General features: G+C 39.2%; 1 protein-coding gene across 1 annotated transcript in view; it reads left to right on the forward strand.

Moving 5' to 3' along the window:
• The window catches only part of FRMPD1 (FERM and PDZ domain containing 1), a 32,017-nt gene extending 13,062 nt beyond the window's left edge, over nucleotides 1–18,955 (forward strand). Inside the window, exons 6-15 of the mRNA XM_032213803.1 lie at nucleotides 1,678–1,773; nucleotides 2,660–2,785; nucleotides 4,730–4,849; nucleotides 6,499–6,635; nucleotides 7,079–7,205; nucleotides 9,033–9,128; nucleotides 13,916–14,098; nucleotides 14,182–14,329; nucleotides 14,945–15,733; nucleotides 16,647–18,955. Of these exons, the coding sequence (XP_032069694.1) occupies nucleotides 1,678–1,773; nucleotides 2,660–2,785; nucleotides 4,730–4,849; nucleotides 6,499–6,635; nucleotides 7,079–7,205; nucleotides 9,033–9,128; nucleotides 13,916–14,098; nucleotides 14,182–14,329; nucleotides 14,945–15,733; nucleotides 16,647–18,955 (4,131 nt within the window). The remainder of the gene's footprint in view (nucleotides 1–1,677; nucleotides 1,774–2,659; nucleotides 2,786–4,729; nucleotides 4,850–6,498; nucleotides 6,636–7,078; nucleotides 7,206–9,032; nucleotides 9,129–13,915; nucleotides 14,099–14,181; nucleotides 14,330–14,944; nucleotides 15,734–16,646) is intronic.
• The last annotated feature ends 763 nt before the right edge of the window (nucleotides 18,956–19,718 follow it).

Consider the following 19,718-nt stretch of genomic DNA (forward strand, 5'->3'; position numbering starts at 1 on the left):
CAGTTGCCAAGCATCCAAATTTTGTCACTTTTTACAGTGCCATTGTATCTTTGGTAACTAAACAAAGTGTTCTATGTTAAGGAGTACCTATAGTGAAAGATGGGCCTTTTGGGTCAAAGGGTACCCAATACGCTACTGAAGAAGAGCTGATTGTATGTTTGTCACATGGCTAGAGTAGAGCCCTTTGGGAATTGTCATGCAGAAAAAGAAAATCTAAAGCTGCAAAGATAAAATTACAGTGTGAACATGAAATAAACTCAATGCAGTGAAAGATGAATTACTTAACACATTGACATCTTAGATATCAGCAAATTGAAATGGACTGGAATGTCAGTCAGAAGATATTAAAGCAGTAAATAGTTTCTGCCTTTTAAGATCAACTGTCAACGATAAAGGAACCAACAGTCCAGATATATGACACAGACCAACATTTAGTAGGGTAGCAGCAAAGGTTTTGGTAAAAGATATTCAGATGCTATGACACATTTATACCCTTAACAATTAAAATCATGCAGGACATGGTTTTTCTAGTGACATTCTACAGAAGTGAAAGTTGGACTTCGAAGAAAAAGGATAAAAAGAGTTATTGTCTTTTTTGAAAGTTGGTGTTGGAGGAGACCCTTGAGAATACCAGATGTAGACAAAAAACCTACCCTATTCCTTGCTTTTTGTTAGATCTATGCAAAATTAAAGGATAAGGTTATAGTGTGTTAAGATTGTGTTACAATTATTATTATTTTTTAAAGTGTTGATTGAGCCATTCAAGTGCAGAAAGACATTCCTAAATTAAGACCCTACCATTTAAAAAGCCAATACTTATTCCTGGAGAGGTTCATTGTTCTTTGTGAAGGAATTTTGAAAAAGAACCTCTTTAGGGATCTTAAAACATTATAAAATGTTGAGCTAAAGAAAAATCCTTTGGAATTGCAAGATTACCAACTATTCATATTTCATTAAGGCATATCCCTTCTTCAAAGTCTTTAAACCAATGGAACTTGTGCAAGTGAGGTTTCTCGGGGCTCTGGTCCCACTGGCAAGCAAAACAGATCATGACTGCTGACTTGAGAACTGGCTGAATTAACTAAATCCTGCCAATATAAAACAATAATAAATAATATTTTATTCAATAATAAAAATAATAAACTATTCTGGATAAGGTAACAAACTAAAGTATTGGAAGGATGGCTGGAATCTGGAAATCACAAAGAATTATCCTTTTTACTATCTCCAAAGCATGTGGCAATGCCTTAACTTTCCCACAAGGAGGCTGCTTTATAGCACTAGAATTAAATTTAATCTTTTGATTTCTTTCATTTGCACCCAAGAGACAACAGAAAGGCAAGCAACAGGAAGGCTAATTCTTTACCTAACAGCATTTATTTCCTGCTCTGTAACCTCTGGCTGGCAGGCTTGCTCTATAGACAGAAAAATAAATGCTCAAAATTAAATATACAACAGCACCTCAACATGACAAAATGTTCTTTAAAATGTAAATGTCCCCAAACCCTATTAAGCCTTGAAAGCCAGTAAGGGACTCGGGAGGAAATCCCTAGAACTAAGCAAACTTTACTTTCTGCTTAGAACTCCTTTTGTTCCTCAGTAAATTGCTGCATATTTCACACAAAATTTGAGAGTCAAACGTATTCACTGGTTGCTGCCTTTTGTGTGTTTGTCTAGGGAAGTTCTCTTCTGTGTATGCCCAATGTTCTCAAAGTCTATTTAGAAAATGGACAGACTAAAGCATTCAAGTTTGAAGCAAACACAACAGTCAAGGTATGTTTAAGTGTAATATAGTGATTAAATATTGGATTGGGAACTCCCACTTGGCAATGGTGGCCATTGAGGAGTTGGCCTTGTGAATATTTCTCAAACTCTCCTCTATATTGCAAGATGTTTTGTTGAGATAAATTGAATAAAATGAGAAGAGACATGTAATCCCCTTTAAACTCAGTGACGAAAGCCAGAAGATGAATACATTGCTACAGAATCTACTACAATAATGGAAAACATTATGAGCAGGTAAAGTAACAAATCTGGTACATGATGGAACCTCTTGGACCCTCATGAACCAAACATTATATTTCAGTATTTTTGTTTGCTGAAGTCTTTTAAAAATAGAATAAGAAAGCAATGAAATAGCCAACTTGCCTCAGCCATAATGCTCCCCTGTATTTTTTTAACGCTCATAAATTTGATTGGGACATGATCCACATTTACCCAAGTAGAAGATTTTATTGTAGCCTATGGTTAATTCCCTTCATTGCAAATTTTATTACTTCTTTCTAATGCATGGTAATCCTTACTTAACTGTCAGAGAAATCAGTAGTACAAATTGTAATCCTCCATATCTGTGTGCTGGATTGTATTCTATTTTGATTCTAATCCATGTGGGTATTTTTTTCCCCGAATTGTTGTCAGATTACATTGCAGTCAACAATGGGGGTTCGTTGTCAGTAAACTACACTAGCCAAGATTATGTGGCAAAGAATTGTTATGCATTTGAATGGCTTCTCCATCATGGATCAGATCTGCCATATCTTATGACGTGTGTACAATTATCCTTGTGAACAATTAAGCTCTCCAAGTGTATCATTGTGTGGACCTAGATAATTTCTACATGTTGTTGAAATTGTGATTTTTTTACACCCATAATTGATAGGATATTGTTCTCACTTTGAAAGAAAAGCTATCCATTCAAAGCATTGAACATTTTGCCTTGGTTTTGGAAGAACAGTATAATGTGTTGAAGATGTATCTTCTGCATGACGATGAGCTCATTGGACGGGTGAGTTTCACTGCTGTGGACAAATTAATGAACTTTTGCCTGGGATACTAATCAGTGCAGGGAGGTTAGAATTGCTCACTTTGGCATTTTGTCTTCTGTGCTTCATAATCCATAGATTGGGAGAGTACAAACTCCAATTATCAATTCCTATCAGCTTGACCAGCATGACCATAGAAATTGGATTTATAGATCAGTCACATTAATAAAACCACAACTTTCACACCTTCCAAAACTGAAATATGTATCCCTACAAAATATATGGCTGATGAAAACTGGAGCTATCCATTCAGAACATTACACACTTGTAAATCTGTTTATATAGCAGCTGCCTTATTGAAATAATCCCAATTTTCATTTATTTGGATTTGATTTGATTTGATATACCAGTTTCCTTGGAATCTACTTTCATTAACTCTTTTCAATACAATGTTAACAGCTATCAATTTGTTATTCAAAGTAAAATTTTAAACACCCTCTTTGGAATTTGTATAATCTTATTCCTGATGGTGGACCATAAATGTTTATTTAATACCACTTTGTTTTCTTTAAAGTACCATTGAACTGTACTGAAGTCATGCTGAAGTGTATTTAATATAAATTGCTTCCCTAATGAATCATCTTGAAATGACACTGATTGTCATACAAAATCTCTTTCTTCAATTCCCTCTTCCAGAATGTCAAGCACTCACCTTGTTATAATAGTAGATACTGAATGATTGAGTGTTTAAAATTGTTAGACATGAATTTCCATTCTTTTGGTTTCTTTGATGAGATCCACATAGATTAGGTTTCCCCAAAGATTTGGGTGATTCAAAATCCCCCCCTACCCTTGGCAACTCTAACTGAATTTTTAAGGTGAGTTGTTCTGAGCAGCCACCTATCATTTTACCATTTGATCACAAGTGCTCATTTTATCTGATTGCTTTCCAACTTTGTGTACACAGCCAAAATGAAAATCAAAATAGTGGTGATTTCTGGGTAATTTTGTTACCAGAAAGAGGAATGTTGGCAGTTGCACAAATTTGGTAATATATGAGGGGCGGTGCTCATCTCCGTTTCTAAGGCAAAGAGCTAGCGCTGTCCGAAGATGTCTCCATGGTCATGTGGCTGGCATGACTAAACGCCAAGGGCGCATGGAGCATTATTACCTTCCCACTAAAGTGGTCCCCATTTTTCTACTTGCATTTTTTACATACTTTCAAACTGCTAGTTGGCAGAAGCTGGGACAAGTAACAGGAGCGTACCTCGTTACACAGTGCTAGGCATTCGAACTGCTGAACTGCCGACCTTCTAACAAGCTCAGTGTCTTAGCCACTGAGCCATCGCGTCCCTTTATTTATATATTTATATGGTTTCCAATAATAAGGACTTTTGTTATAGTGATAGTATGCTGTTCTGACCCCCCTCTTTGCTCGTTCAGAAACGACAACCACACACAAAGGAATGTCTTTATCAGTCCCGGCTCAAGCTGGCTGCAAGCCCAAAATAAACATAGATAAACGGCTCTTACGAAAAGTCTTCACTCAAACTAAATACCAAACAGAGTTACGTGAATCCAGACACTTAGCTAAAGGCTTCTCTCAATGGTTACACACGAACGGAGAACATTGACTTCTGCAACCAGGGCGTGGCACCATCAGTCTTTTTATCCGTAGGAGAAGACTCTAACGAGCCCCAGCTGCTTGTTATCTTCTCCTGTGAGCATCCTGAAACCACTCACAGTAGATTTCTGTGTCAGTCTGATAGCAGCTCCAAAGGCTTCTACTGAGCCACAACAGTATGGTATAGACTCTATCTGTCTATCTGCCGCTATCTATCTATCTATCTATCTATCTATCTATCTATCTATCTATCTATCTATCTATCTATCTATCTACCTACCTACCTACCTACCTACCTACCTACCTACCTACCTACCTACCTATCATCTCTTCTTTGTTTCAGGTGGTTCAGAAAAAAGAGTCTCATAATTATCGATGCCTCTTCAGAGTTTGCTTTATCCCCAGAGATCCATTGCATCTTTTGCAGGAAGATCCAGTGGCTTTTGAATATCTCTACTTGCAGGTGATGTGGGAATACACTATGAGCTTTTCTGACTTGGTTAGGCTTCATCAATAATTAGCATAAACCCAAGTATCATACAAGTTTATTCATCCATAATAATGTTGGTGCCTTCACATAATGAATATACACATGAGTATAACACAACACTGCAAAACTCTAATAATACTTTTCCAATTGTTTGAACATTTGGAATCATTCAAGATTTAATCTATTTCAGAAATTTTGACTTTAATTTTACATGCATTTTATAATTACAGTGACAAACAGGAAAAAATAAAGGCCACATTGTGTGTCCAAATGGGATATATGTGCAGAAATAAGAATGGGGTGATGATGGATAGTAAAATGGGGTTGAAGAATGTATAATTGTTTCAGAGTGCAGATAATTTTCCATGAGTGCAGTTCTCTTTGTGACAGTAGGAAGAAGCTTGACAAATTTAACAGGTCAGTAAGAAAAGAAAAACATTCTTAAAGGCCTCATACCATCATTTGTTGATTTAAAATTTGCATCTCAGGTTTAGAGAAAGCTAGCTTTCACTGGGGACAATCTACATACTTGTGAAACTTGTTAAATGCTTTTCACTTTAATGTTCAATTATCCTTGGATTCCGTTTCCACCCTATATTTTCAATATCATCCCTTGTTAAGTGAATAAATGAAAAAAATATTTAAACAACACACTGAAAAGTTCAAGAAATTCTTTACCAGTGATTGCTCTCTACCCTATTGTCAAAAAAGATAACAATATTCTAATATGTTTCTTAGATATGGACCCTTACATAGAAATGTTCATATATTACCCCTACTCAGATAAACACATAGGCTGCAATCACACTAACGTTTATGTAATGTGTTCATATATTTTCTTTCTGTATGAGAATAAATCACAATTAAAACAGCCTATATTAGGTACTTGTTCGTGTATTGATTGCCTAGCATAATGTCGCAGCAGGAATGTAATGGATGGTTTATGGTTGCCAGAATTCCTTCTGCTTTGTTTAGCTATCCTGTTTCCTTGAAAATAAGACCTCCTCGGATAATAGGCCCAATCGGACTTTTAAACGCATGCACTAAAATAAGCCCTCCCCGAAAATATTGCAACATAGCAGCAGCCATGAGTTGACCACGCTCGCCGCCTTCTGCACCTCAAAAATAATAAGACCTCCCAAAAAATAAGGCCAAGCACTTATTTCGGAGGTCAAAAGAAAATAAGACCTTGTCTTATTTTCGGAGAAACATATCTAACTCACAATACTCTAAGTCAAAAGCAGCTAAATTGGAAAGAAAGCATATTAACAATTGGCAAAATAATAAGAATATTACTATTAAAATAAACTATGGGTGAATATTATATTTGAAAACAAATACAAATCTGTCTCTAACACACACCTACATATTCTATAATGTGAAATGTTAAAAGCTTATTCTCTATCCAGCTAATGTGTGCATGTGTGTACCAGTCTCAAACTGTACATGACCCAAACAAATTAATTAAACATTGGGCTTTGCAACCAACATAATTGCCAAATAGTCTAACAGTAGAAACTACTTCTTACAATAACAGGATTAGATTAAATCTTGTTTAATGTAACCTGGTGCAAGTGTATGTCTCTTCTCCCCCCTTGTTAACCTGGCTCTGTCCATTTCAGAGCTGTAGTGATGTCCTTCAAGAAAGGTTTGCTGTTGAGATGAAATGCAGTGTCGCGTTACGGCTGGCCGCCTTGCACATCCAAGAACGGATAATCACCTGTGCTCAGCCACAAAAAATATCACTAAAGTATATTGAGTAAGTGAAAAAATATTCAGTTTGTAAAGTCTACTCATTTTATCGGAAGGATGGAAGGCTGAGTCAACCTTGAGCCTGGTGAGATTCAGACTGCCAAATTACAGGCAGCCGGCAGACAGCAGAAGTAGCCTGCAGTACTGCATTCTAACCACTGTACCACTGTACTCTTGAGCCAAGGAGTTCAAAGATGATCTGTCATATAGGTTGGTCTTGAGTCGTTTGCATCATTTGTTCTCCTTGACTGTCCAACTCAGGTGGATGCCTGTTGTTGAGAACAATGCCACTTCTGGTTTTGAAGGCTAGCAATTGCTGAAGCCTACAGTGCATTGCAGTTGTGAACTCTAAATCCTTCTGTAACAATTATAGGATGGTGATTGCAAGTTCTGCCAGACGATCATTTCAGGATAGTTTTTTCCCCCCTCTCTTTTTTCCTTATGCTGCAGGAAGGATTGGGGAATAGAAAATTTTATTTCTCCAACTCTGCTCCGAAACATGAGAGGCAAAGACATCAAAAAAGCTATTAGTTTCCATATGAAGAGGAATCATCTTTTGCTGGACCCAAGGCAAAAGGTAAAGTGGCTTTAAGATATCTGGAAAGGTCACCTTCTAATTGTCTACGGAGATTCTCAGTCATCCAGGTCATGGTTATCCCAAAGGTGCTTTTTCAAGAGGCAACTGGACTTTCTGTTTTTTCTTTGAAGATGTTTTGCTTCTTGGATGAGAAGCAAAACGTCTTCCAAGGAAACCTCTTAAAGATTTAAGTGCCCCTTGAAAAAGCACCTTTGGGTCACCTTCTAATGGACCTTGACTCTGCCATCATCTTCTTTGTTAGATCCTTTTTATTCCTGAATTATTCTTATAGAACCTATTTTTTCCTTTCCCAAATACCAATACTTACTATTGGAAAGCAAGGGAGTGCAATGGCTTAAAGATTAAAGACATTAAGCTTGTTAGCTGGAAAGCTGACAGGCAGGGTTTGAGACCAGAATCCCATGTGAGCACCCATCTTTGCCTCAGCTCCTGCCCTTCTAGCAGTTTGAAAGTATACAAATGTGAATACATAAATAGGTACCACTTCGGTGGGAAGGTAACAGCGTTCCATGTGCCTCAGTAGATAGGCTGGCCACCTGACCACGGAAGTGTCTTCAGGCAACACTGGTTCCCTCTGTTAAGAAATGGATATGAACACCGCCCGCTAGAATTGGACACAACTGGAGAAATCTTTCATCTTTACTGTTGGAAAGAATAAGGAAGAATAGAGAATGTATTTCTATAATAATAAAATCAGTTCTTTTATAAGTAGGACCAAGATGGCACAGGGAGAGACTAGAAAATATTAGTGGCCAGTAAAGTATAAAAAGGGGAGTTGTGTGGCTGTGTGTACAAATACAAATGATCACGTCATTGACTAAAAAGTGTGATTTGACCCCTCTGTGAAAAATTAATACCATAATAACACTTATGTTCCAAGAGCACAATGATGGATCCCTGGGGAATTTTACGATGTGCATATGCTGTCGGTAAAAAAGTAGGCCAATACCGATAAAGCTGGTTAATAATTGTCTATCTTTGTGATTTGAATATGGGTTTGTATTTATTGGGAATCAACTAGTCTCATATTTTACTGTATTGTTCAATGCTTGGGATAACATCATTAGTTAAAAGGAAACACAATATTTCTGTGCTGAATATTACTCTGTGGTACCTTCAGAAATACTGACTGTTCCCAAGACTACAGATAGTCCTCATTTAATGAACACAATTGGAACCTGCAAATTTGGTCACTAAATAAAGCAATCCCTAGGTGAAACTACAGCTTATGATCTTACTTCAGCTTTCATTTTCTTTATGATCTGTAAAGATAATACATGTGAAGATTGGTCATAAAGTTACTTGTTCATCACTGCTGTAACTGTGAATAGTTGCTAAACGAAGCAGTCAGTAAACAAGAACTGTCTATATTTCTGATTCAGAGATGCCTTATAATACTGGTGGACAATTGGAACATTTGCCCCATTATTGTCCCAAGAAGGTAGTGGTAGTACCCTGTTTCCCTGAAAATAAGATCTCCCCGAATAATAAGCCCAATCAGGCTTCTGAGTATATGCACTAAAATAAGCCCTCTCCCCAAAATAAACCCTCCCTGAAAATATCGCAACACAGCAGCAGGCATGAGGTAACCATGCTCGCTACCTCCCAAAAAATAAGGCCTAGCGCTTATTTTGGGGGTCAAAAGAAAAGAAGACCCTGTCTTATTTTCAGAGAAACCCAGTAGTAGCTTGCCATATTATCATTGAACCCAAATTTTATTGTATGAGAGTAATAATGTATAAGAGGCTGTGGCCCTACCAATTATGAAGATCTGGTTGTGTTAACTTTGCTTTTCAACAATTGCAGAATCTCCTTTCGGCAGCCCAAGTGCGATTGTGTTACCTGCAGATTCTTGGAGACCTGAAACTCTATGGGGGGAAAGTCTTCAATGCCACGCTCATGGTAAATTTATGATGTCTAATAGAAAAGAAAATAAGTAGTTCAGGGCTGAGCTGTTGGGTTCTCTGATGTTGTTTTTTTCTTGCAGATATAGGTAGTCCTACTTAGGACCAGCAACTTTGCTGCTAAGCAAAGCAGTTGCTAAGTGGGAAATCACATGACTGCAACTGTTTTCCAGCTCAATACTGAGAAGATTAATCAATTTCACACTTTTGGCTTTTGTTTGCCTTCCAACTACTCTCCACCATTTGTAGCAATAGCCTTTGTATTGCTGGAATACCTGCTAATGTCTTGTACTCATCAAAAGCAATGTGAATGCCATGGGCACACTAGCCAACAACTTACTCTCTTGAAATCCCTTCCTCTCCAATCTTCTTCTTCTGCAGGGGGAGCAGATGGAAAGGGAAAAAAGCAAGTGATTTTCATTGACAATCTCTCTGTTGCCTGATCCTTCCCCTTTTCCCATAAGGAGAGATATTGGAGAGGAAGGGATCACAAGAGAATAAACTGTTTGATCATCTACATATTGAAAGCTATGTAATCCCCCTAGAAGTCTGGGGCTGGAAGCCTCAGACATACTATTCAAACAACTTATAGTGCTGTCTTGACATTTCTTCCTTTTCAATTTCTCCATTCTGCGATGCAGGAGGGGTATTTGGAGGGATGACAATTTCAGTAGGCAGTCTCTTCTTTACCTCACACTTTCCTGCTGCCAGCACAAACTGCTGGCTGCTTATATTGTATCTACACCCTAGCAGAATTAATCAAAGAAGAAAAAATAGGAGTCATGTACACCATTCAATGTAAGGGTTGTTACAGCCCCTATGTAGGCCAAACAGTTGGCAGACTGCACCACAAACATCAAATAGCAGAAAGAAGACATGAACAGTGCCTTGATCTTGTAACACATAGACAGATTTGACCATAGTTTATACTGAGACACTGTTAACATTTTAGAATGTTAGGCAATTCCTGGAATGTGACCTTCACACATGTCAGTCATCAATAGACACGCAAACTCTATTTACACACTATTCAAAAGACACAATCAAAAGCTAGAAAAGAAACAAGAGCCTAGAACACATCCTGTTCCCAGCAGCCAATAGGCAAAAAAACCACAAAAAACAGGACTAGATAAACATCCAGGGAAGAAATAATACCTTAACCAAGGAACCACAAAGGAAGCCACAAAGATTGGCAAGTCAAGGCGCTTAATATACATATATAAACGGCAGCGAACCCCACTCTCCTTTCCACTGATGGTGTTATCCAGCCTGGTAATGAAATTTCTGCAAGAAAACATCCAAGCTCAAAAATATCAAGGACTAAGAAGTAGAGATTTATTTTTTTACAGTAAAATAATATTATTATTATTATTTTTAGTGAATGTCTCAGCCTTTCCACCAACTCTTCATGTTACAGCATGAAAGCTAGATCATCCCTGTGATTTATGGGGTTTACTCAAGGTCATTGGGAATGTCATGATGCAAGGAAACAGTTTGAATCCTTTATTTCAATTAGCTAGGTCTCTGTCTTAGAATGATTTTTAAGACCCCTTGTCATCATTTGCACCTCTTACAGATTAAACAAGGCAGTTATTTGATGTTTATTGATTAGAATTGAACTGCTTGCCATATGAGCCAAAATAAAATTCAGTGATCAAATGCCAGGACACAGATTGCAATAATGATGCAATGACACAAACTAGGGCATGAGTCCTCAAACTATGGCCCGTGGACTACATGCGGCCCACTGAAGCCATTAATCCAGCCCGCACAGGACCACGAGCTCCCACCCACATCAACCCGTTCACCCTTAGGTGAACCCTTAAGGACTTACCTTTGCGAGCCTTGCAGCCTGGAACTGAAAGGTAAGGCCAACAATTTTGGTCTGCAGAGACGTTCTGGAGGTGTGGGCGGTGAAAAACAGGGTGCAGAGACGCCACTGGAGGTCAAAAAACTGATGAAAACAGCCCGTTTTCCACCTCCCCTGCCTCCAGAAAATAGAGAGAGAGAGAGAGAGGAAGAGAGAGAGAGAGATACTGAGACAGAGAAAGGAAGAGAGAGAGGGAGAAAGAAAGAGACAGACAGACAGACAGAGAGACAGAGAGAGACGGAGAGACAAAGAGAGATTTCTCAAGCTCCTTGGGGCTGAGAAGAATTGCTGCAAAACTGAGTTTCCTGAAGTGGACCACTAGACTCCTAAACAACTGAAAAAATGATTTAGTAAAAAGAAAAGGCAACCAAAGGAACAACATGCAAACAAGAGCAAATAAAACATCCCCAGGAGCAAAACAAATTAAAGTTTAATTTGTGTGCATTGTTCAATGGATTGTTACATTGTCATGTGACTAGGTCGGCCTAGTCACGCCCACCTAGTCTCATGCCCACCTAGCCACACCCACCCAGTCGGTCTGGTCCCCCAACAGTCTGAGGGACCATGAATTGAACCCCTGTTTAAAAAGTTTGAGGACCCCTGACCTAGGGTGTGGCAGTGTTAAATCATCAATCACATCAGAAGATGTTCCCTGCTTCCAATGTGGTGTACAGATACCATTAAAGAAAGAAAGAAGGAGTGGCCCATTTCTGAAACAAAGGATGGCATAGTAATTAATGAATTGAAGCAAGAGCAGGGAGCTATCTCTCTTAGTAATGCTATTGTTCAGCTATTACTTGAAGTATCTCTCTTACTTTCCTGGCTGACAGAGATCTTGTGAGTTTACAATAGGAGGGGGAGGGCCATCTTGAATTCATGGAGGCAAGGCAAGTTGAAAATAAAATAGTACCCATGTAGATGTTTCATATTTTATGCCAATAAAAAATGAAGGTTGTTAATTCTTACTGCATAGCTGCTAGTAATGGGACGAAGTGGTCGTGTAGATGTAAAGATTGTAAACAAGAACAGTTTTCAACTGTTAACACTTCAAATTGTGCTGGCAACTAGAGAGATGGGGACAGAGCAGACTTTATTTAGCCTTGCGAGAGTATCTCCCAAGGTGAAACAATTGTTCATGGACGTAGCAAGTTTCAAAAATACTTTTTGCTGTTAATGTTTAATGTTTAAAGAATATTTTAAGAGTTCTGAAATTCAATATCGACATTAGAAATGTCAAGCCAAGTCTTTTCTGATTCTGACCTTGAAATAACCAGTAACCTGTTTTTCCTGAAGTCCATGTATGACACTATTTCTCTTTTGGTTGACGAAGAAATAAATAGACCCTACATCTTTACATCATAATCATTTCTTCATGACCATTCAGAAAGGGGCCTGATGCTACATATAGTGTCAGATGACAAACAGGTTGCTGGATGTTTGTTGGTAAATGGTTGAGTGCCTATATTTTGAGTCTCTGGATTCAACTCTCTACCCCATTAGTGTGTCTTTGTATAGATAACACATAAGATCAGTCCAGAAAGGCCTACCATCGGAGACCTTGAGATGAAGCCACTGTTCTCTTCCACCCATTTCTTCCCAGTACCAGCCTCCTGCCAATTAACTGGTTGGCCAGTCATCTTAAAAGCTGTGAGCATTTCTCAGGCATAAATTGTGAGGGGCCTACAGCTTGATCATGTCCGTTAAAATGAGCTATGATGATCCAAAAATGTTCACTCAGAAAAAATTATGTGGAAATAGTAATTTCCTCAATTGATCAGTAATATAGAAAAAACAGATCTTCTACCATCATCCAGTGCTGGAGTTAATACCACCTTTACCACCTGACCACCTTTAAAGCACTCCATGGTAGTGGATCTGGGTACTTGAGAGACCGCCTCCTGCCGATTACCTCCCTTCAACCGATTAGATCGCACAGATTGGGCCTCCTCTGGATTCCATCTGCCAGTCAATGTCGACTGGCGACTACACGGAGGAGAGCCTTTTCTGTTGCAGCTCCGACCCTGTGGAACGATCTCCCCGTTGAGATTCGTACCCTCACCACCATCCAGACCTTCCGCACGGCCCTTAAGACCTGGCTCTCCCAGCAGGCCTGGGGATAAGTTCTTAAATTACCCGCCCGAGTGTTGACTGTTGAATGCAAGTTGTGTTTTATTATTTTATTTTGTTCACTCACTGTTTGTCTTTTATTATTGCACCCCCTTCCCTGTGATTGTAAGCCGCCCTGAGTCCCCTCAGGGAGAAGGGCGGCCTATAAATCTTAATAAAATGATTTTAAAAAATGGTTAATAAATGAAATAACTGAATAATTTCCTGCTTTCCTCACTACAGTACAGCACAAATGATGGCCAGTAACTTTTATAAAACATTGAATTGTGTTAAAGTGAGCTGTTCAATTCCCATTTAGGTTTTTGTAATGCTTTTGTAAACTTTTGGCTGCATTCATAAAGCATAAGCTGTTGTTTAACTACATATTTCTGAATTAATGACAATTAATTTCACACATGCTAAACATTTCTAAACCATTGTTTAGACAGCACAAATGTAAGCCACTATTTGAGAGAGAGGAATGGAGGGAGAGATTTCTCTTTAGGCTCCAATTCTTTGCTGGGTGTCTATCATTTCTTGTCAGCAGAAGCACGAATATGAGAAAAGGTTAACTGTTAGCTAATACAGAATATTATTAAAATACCTTCTGAACAGATCAGAAATGTCTACTTGAGACTAAAGTGTATTTAAACATAATGATATGAAAGTTCAAATTGTGTTATTTCACCTGTGTGTGTTTCTTTACATGTCCAAATTATACTGTATAGATATTGTAGTAGCCACTGAATGCATAGGCATGAGTTTGTTCCTTTCTAAGTTTGGTCATAAGCTGCTTTCCCCCCATGAAGCTACAGGACAGAGAGACATGCATTGCCTTGCTGGTGGGAGCCAAATATGGAATCAGTCAAGTGGTTAATAGCAAACTCAACATCGTAACCTTGCTGGCGGAATTTGCTAACATAAGCAGAGTGGAGCTCACTAAAGAATCTGACAAAGTAAGCATGGTGAAGATCTACCTCCAAGATATCAAGGTAAATATATTTCATATCACTTCTGATACATTAACTCTGTCAGGAACATTTCAGCTTATCATGTTTCCCGTCTTCTATACAAGGTGCTCACTGTACTGCTGGAGTCCAACAGTGCCAAAGATCTGGCTTGTCTCATCAGTGGTTACTACAGAATGTTTGTAGATTCAAGCTGCTCCATATTCATCTGGGAGGAGAGAAAACCTCAAATGCACCGGATCTCTGCTGAGGAAGGTAAAAAGCAAGTTTTTTCATAAATAAGTAAAGTGGTGAGAGGACTGTTCCAAACTCAAAAGCACACCTCTTGCTAGAAATACGTGCATATCTTTAGTACACTAATGTCTCAGTGTGTTGTGTATGCTTCTCTATACATCTTTATTGCCCCCTTCATTTGTGTGGGCAAAAGCAAAAGGGTTCTTAGAAGCACCATTTGAAATGGTCATTGAGATGAAAGGATGTGGGAGATGTTTCTGTCACATTTGAACATGAATTCATCTAATTTCAGGTGCACGAACCAACACCAGTTACCATTCAAGGCACATAATTTTGCATACAATTAAAATTATCAGGCTTCCTATAGTTGAACCTGAACCTACTTTCCCCCATCCAGATCCCCAAAGTCTCCACATACGGAGACAGGCATTCAAAAACGTCACTTAAGACAGTCCCTGTTATCCTTTGGCTGCTTCTGAGAACAGTATTCTGGATATGTACAGAGGAATCCTTTTTTGCACTTAGCTGTACAGTCACTTTAAGGATCTTTTCAGGGAGGTTTTATTTCATCTGTGTTCTAAGGTTGCTTGGAAGGAAGGAAACAACTCCAAGGAAATTGTCTGTATGTGTTTTCAGGATATGAATCTAGAACCTGCAGTGACTCTGAAGAATCTTCTGAGCTAGATTCCTCCTTGGATCGGTTCTCAGACACACATTCACCTAAGTACAGCAGTATTAGTCCCCCAATTGAGGAGGAAGGAGAGCAGCAAGAGCTGGAGCAAGAAAGGAAGACCTTGGAGGCCAAAGAAATGAGCTTTTGCAATGGGTACAACATAAGCGATAGCCTTTCAGAAGCCTCTGATTCAGCCAACACAGAAAGCAGGGGGCCAAAGTCCAGTGGCTCAAGTGACTCTCTGGATGCCTTGGAAGAAGATGATTTAGAAGCGTGCTCAGCAAGCAGGCCGGAGATTTTTCAGTTTTGTAACTCTGCCCTTCAGAAACTGGCCAATAATGACAAGATGCTTTTTAGTGCAGATGGAGATGAGGAAAGCAGAACATCACAAGAAAGTTTTTTTTCTTTCCTCCTGCCATCCCTGGTATCCAGTCCGGTTCTTCCACAATCAGAAGAGGAATCCAAAAGAGAAAACGGTGTGAGCATTCTAGAGTCCAAGTTGGCCAAAAGCAACGCCATGGACTACTACAGCCTCTGTGCCAATCTCTCACCAGCCAGCAGTGGAGGGAAGCATACCCAGAGCAACAGTCCTGAAAGCTGCTCTTTGCAGGAGCCTGAAGACCATGAGAAAATCAGCGAGGGCCAGGCTCCTGTCTTTGTCTTGAGATCTCCCCCTGGCTTTGAAAAGACTAATTCAGATGATAACATCTGTGATGGAAGCAAAAGGATGAGCCCAGCTGAGCCACAAGCAGGTGAGTTAAAAGATAATCCCTGGAGTATCTTTGTTGTGGTATGAACCGCCCAAGGTCTTTTAAATAGGAATGTTATTTTGACTGCTAGCTTGGCAATCCTTGTTGGTCTCTTTCATATTTTACACCGTTACTCATGGGATCTCACATTCTCACACCTGGTGAGAGGAAGGGGGTAGATGGCTATAGTATCAATATGAGGTCCTTAGAATAATTAAAGCTGATTGAGCAGCTTACTAGCAGTTATTAGCTTTTCCTTTTGTGTTCAAAATATTACTTCTTATATCTGCCCAGTATTTTGTTTCCATTTACGCCTAGGTGCCTAAGGCTGAGAGTTAACGGCTATTCCACAAGACCTATTGCAAAAAAAAATCCAATTCAGGGTTTCATATGATTATATTTTCTCTGATGTATTTTTCTTTTAGTTGCTAAAAGAACCAATATATGAAAATAAATTGTGGCGATACTTAACTATTTGTGTTCATGCAACTATAGGTGGCGGAATGATTGTGTGAGAACATTTTAATGTAGTAAAAAAAAAACCTAGAAATTTACTACTACTACTAACTACTACCCTGTGATAGCAGAATTTCTGTAGTCTCTCTCAACTTTTCATCCCTTTGTGCCATAAAAAGATACAAAAGTGGATGGAAGAGGATGATGGGTAAGTATGTCTCCAACTCTGTTTGCAGTGGTGATGCTTTTGAGCTGGTTCCAATAGATTACTTTTCAGTGACAGGGTGAGAGAAGCAGGACATTAGATAACACCTGACATTTCCCTAGTTTATTAGCTTGTAGAAAGGAAGAAATCGAATAGACCTTTAGACAACTCACACATAGCAACAGCAACATAAATCTTTTGAAATATGACAAAAAAGGGATTCTCCATATTTATGGCCTCTTCTTTATTTTTTAGGTTCTGAAATTCTGCCCCTACACCGTTCCCAAGAGTTGCCATCTTGTGGCAGTTTGGATGAAAACATCCTGTCAAGGCAAAGTAGAAGGATGAAATCCAAGCTAGGAAAAGACCCAACGTGTGCCAATAATTTGAGGAAAAGAAGGTCCTTCCTCGAGACAAATTATACTTCCCAAGTTAGTTTCCCCAGCACTTCACCTGAAGCGCTGGAAACCAGTGTTTGTTGCAATAAAGACACTACCATTTCAGGAGTTTCAAACCCCACAGTTGAGTCTTTATGGAAGGAACCCCAGCAAATTCCCAATCTTCTTGAAGTCACACAGAAAACCCAGGTGGTCCAAAATTCAACCTCTTCATCTGATTCAACAGAAATGAGGCAGAATTCATCAGTACTCAATTCAGTCTTGTGCCTGGCCTCTGCGCAGGCAAGTGGAGGAAGTTTAGACTCAAGCGATTGCTCTTTAGATTCTTTTTATATGCCCCCTCATCACAGTCCACATTTAAGTACACCAGAAATTAATTTTCACCCGGAAGGTCTTGATCCCACTTGTGAAATAAAAACAGAAAAGCTTACAGAAATAGCTAAGCAAGTTCGGGGACATTGTGAAGTAAAAGCAGAGTGTTCTGTAAAGCAAGGACTTGACAAAAAAGTGAGGACAATCAAAGCTACGCCTCCAACAGGAGTCAGTTATGTATTGATTGAAGAAATAATACACACTACTACCAAGCCTTCTGGGTCTCAGAACAGCACCCAAGGCAAACCTTCGTCTTTCGCCCCAATCTTGGACCTGGATTCTCTCCCTGCAGAGAAAGCTAAGAAACAGGAATGGGTTATGTTAGATCCCTGCAAGAGAGCCAAAGGTGACTCCATCTTGTGTGATTCCGGCCAGGCCCATGGAGACTTAAAGCTTGAAGAAGGTATCAGCCAATTGTCAAAAAAGGGTGCTGCACAGAAATTGGGAGATGAAAAACATCTGGGGATTTCAAATGTAACTCAACTATTTTTCAACTGCAGTGATACATCAGGCCAAATTTGCTGGCCAAATTTCAGTTCAGCAGCAGAAAATGCAAAAAGCTGTCAGCAATCAGATCATGAGTGCCAAGGAATTACTAGCCGAAATGGCCTAGGCGTTAATAATTTAGCTTTAAAAGATGGCATTATAAATCAAGTCCCAGCCCACTTATCAGCTGTGAGTATGTCTCATAATCTGTGCCAATCTACAGACATTGCTGGTGACTTTAAAACAAGGGGGGGAAACCTCACAGGAAATGCTTTCCTGAAAGATGATAATAAGAGATCCCGTTCACTAATGGTTTCCTCAGAGGAGAACACAGAACAAAGCAAAACTGATAATTCAGCTGAACAGGGCTACCCTTCATTTGACATTTCGTCTAAAGCAGCCAGGCCCAGTGGGAAAAACTGTACTTCAGATCTATCATTTCTCTCTTCTGACAATGCCACTGGAGGTGCAGTGGCTTTCAGTGACACAGGTCCACCAGGTTTAGTGAATTCTGAGGAAACATTTATACCCAGACATAAACTGGAGAGATGCAGCTGCCAGTTGTCTTATGCAAGCTGTTTCCATGGGGTAGACAATGAAGCAGAATTAGACAGCACCAAACCTTTCGCAAGTAGCATTTCTGAAGGACCCTTAACAACTCCACCTTCAACAAGAAACCCACTGCCTTCAGATTTTAATCCCACCAGGCACCACCAAGAACATATTTATATGAACGGGACCCCCAGAGATTCTCAGAATCACAGATACCTCCCAGAATTGCCTATCAAAGAACTGAGCTATATGAAAGAAAAATGGTCTATCTCGCCACTTGACTTCTGCCATTTGTTAGGAGATGTAGTAGAGCTAAAGGAAATTTTAAGGCGGTCTTCAGGAAACCAAAGAAAACATCCAGTGGAACAATGTGCTGCCTTTTTTTCAGAAAACAAGAATGCCTTGTATGTGGAATCACAGAGATTGTTAGTTAATTGCCAGAAGATTATCGAAGCACAAGGGCCTTCTCCCGAGACACCAGTCATAGTTCAAAAGACCTTCCAAAACCTTCTCCAGTTGACGGAAGTATGCCTACAGTTCACAGACTGTGACTTTTGCAGTAGTGGGCACACAGACCTTAAAATCAACCTGCGGGATGTTTTATGTAGCTATCAACAGTTTTTGGAAGCATGTAGGCAAACTCATGAGAAGGATTACTCCAGTCTAAGCTTAAAACTTTGTGTGTGTCAATATACAGCCCTCACTGCTTCCCTTTTCTGCCTTACACAGCAGTTCAAAGCTTCATCCTGCACATGAGATGGATTTGCTAAGCTGCCTCTTCCTGCTTCTCCTTTCTTTGCACTAACAGTACAGCTATTGTTAAATTCATTATAAAGAGAATTAGCTATTTTGAAAACTTGCATTTTTTTGTGACCTTCTGAGTTGGCCTGATAAATGTATAACCCTGGGAGATTCTAATAAAAGCAGGGGATGTGTAAAAGAATGGCTTGAAGGAAAACTGAGGCAATTGTTTGGTTTCATTTGTCAATGGATATTAATACTCAAAGCTTGAATGAAGTCAAAGGAATAAGTCATTTCTCATAAAAGTCAAAGACAGTATGTTAATTCACATCCAATTTTACTCCCCCCCCCCTTAAGTGAAGAAGACACAAGATCAATCTTTTCTGAAGGTCTTTTCAATGTTAACTGCTGTGAATAAATGCTACTTAAGAATAGCTCAAAGAGAATGCTGTACGTCAACTGGACAGATCTTCTGAACATATTATCCTACCATGTTAGCGTGTGCCAAGTTGTGGAAATGTTGATCAAGGTTAAAGAAACCGTACCATAGGTACCTGTCTTGTGTGGGACTCTTCTTTCAGGTGTTTTAAATAAATGCACCTGGAGTATGTTTCAAAGATACATTTTTTTAAAAAGACCCAGTGATGTGTAATTGATAAGATGCTGGACTAACACCAAAGAAGGTAAACAGATTCTTGTTTACCTAAGCCATGGAAGTTCACTTGGAAACTTTGGGCCACTCACTCTTTCAACCCAAACTGTCCGACATGCCAAGGGT

The sequence above is a fragment of the Thamnophis elegans genome, chromosome 3 (assembly GCF_009769535.1).
Source record: "Thamnophis elegans isolate rThaEle1 chromosome 3, rThaEle1.pri, whole genome shotgun sequence".
In the NCBI taxonomy this organism is placed as follows: Eukaryota; Metazoa; Chordata; class Lepidosauria; order Squamata; family Colubridae; genus Thamnophis; species Thamnophis elegans.